The 1,242-nt window shown below is 34.8% G+C and overlaps 1 protein-coding gene across 1 annotated transcript in view; it reads right to left on the reverse strand.

Annotated features, from left to right (window-relative positions):
• The window catches only part of LOC109834896 (cysteine-rich repeat secretory protein 38-like), a 1,773-nt gene extending 1,413 nt beyond the window's left edge, over positions 1–360 (reverse strand). Inside the window, exon 1 of the mRNA XM_020402914.1 lies at positions 234–360. Within this exon, the coding sequence (XP_020258503.1) occupies positions 234–360 (127 nt within the window). The remainder of the gene's footprint in view (positions 1–233) is intronic.

Here is a 1,242-nt window from a genome sequence, read left to right on the forward strand (position 1 = left end):
ACTCTATACAACCTTTAGCTTGACATCCTCCAATAAGCATATTCTGCTAAATAAACATGAAGCACTCTCTTCCCGTCTCAGATATTTGAACCTCGATCCGCCTGCTTAATTTGAGTTCTTTCCTCAAATAAATTTAAAAAGTGAGTACAAACACCAGTAAAAACTCCAAAATTTATAGAAAAAATTAATTATCTAACCAAACCTGAAAGAAAGAACATTCTAGCATTTTCAACTGCCAATTCTCTCTCGGCAGAACTTCATGCTGTTGCACTGGAGACTATCAACCTGAACATCAAATTCATCAAGAGTCCGCGAAGGCAACATTCGATCTCCTGTGCTCAAAATCACTTCTAATTGCATTGGTGAATTTCCTCTACAACTCTTAACTCAGAGTCTGGAGCACAAATAAATACTATATTTATTAGTATTACCCATAAAATTAGGTTAAAGCGTACCCACTACTCTCTTTGTTGCATGGACATGTCAGAGATGGAAGACACATGATGACATCAATACGTAGACATGCAGCAAATTTAAAAAAAAGGAAGATTATACATAAATAGCAATTAATTAGAGGTGTCATGACTGGTACATTGTATACAGCATAGGTTTCAAAATAGATATGTTTTGAACTTAGCTGAACATTACTTTTCTCTATTAAGATTTTAATTTTTAGGGAAAATCTTCTTTTAACCCAAAGTTTTACTCTAACTTATTTTTAAACCCACCTACTTTCATTATGATCCATACATCCAAAGTACAACACCCACTTATTTATAAACCCAAAGTATCAAATACACCATATTTATATACTGTATACAAAAAATAAAAGATAAATCCCGAAATTACCCTTGTTCTTCTTCTTCTTCCTCCCTAATAACTACCCGGGCTCAACTCTCTCTTTCTAATCATCTCCATCTTTCTAGTTCTCCTCCCACTAAAAAATCCCTAAAAATTCAAGGGTTTTGATCTCTTGCAATGGCGTCTAATGTCAACTTGCAGGTTTCTCTTCGCTAGATCCTTCGTTGAAGGGGGCGGTGGCAGCGGCCCTAGGACCACCCAGTCGACTCAAAGCCGACCAATAGAAAACGGTATGTTAACATTTTGAAATTTTGGGTTTTTTGGCAATATCTTATTAAAAATGTCTTGTTCTTATAAATTGATGGATTCTTATCAAGCTTATGCTTCAGAAAAGAGTATGTGCATAACAATTTTACTCATATATATATCTATGTTTTGGTG

The sequence above is a fragment of the Asparagus officinalis genome, chromosome 3, assembly GCF_001876935.1.
Source record: "Asparagus officinalis chromosome 3, Aspof.V1, whole genome shotgun sequence".
NCBI classification, from domain to species: domain Eukaryota; kingdom Viridiplantae; phylum Streptophyta; class Magnoliopsida; order Asparagales; family Asparagaceae; genus Asparagus; species Asparagus officinalis.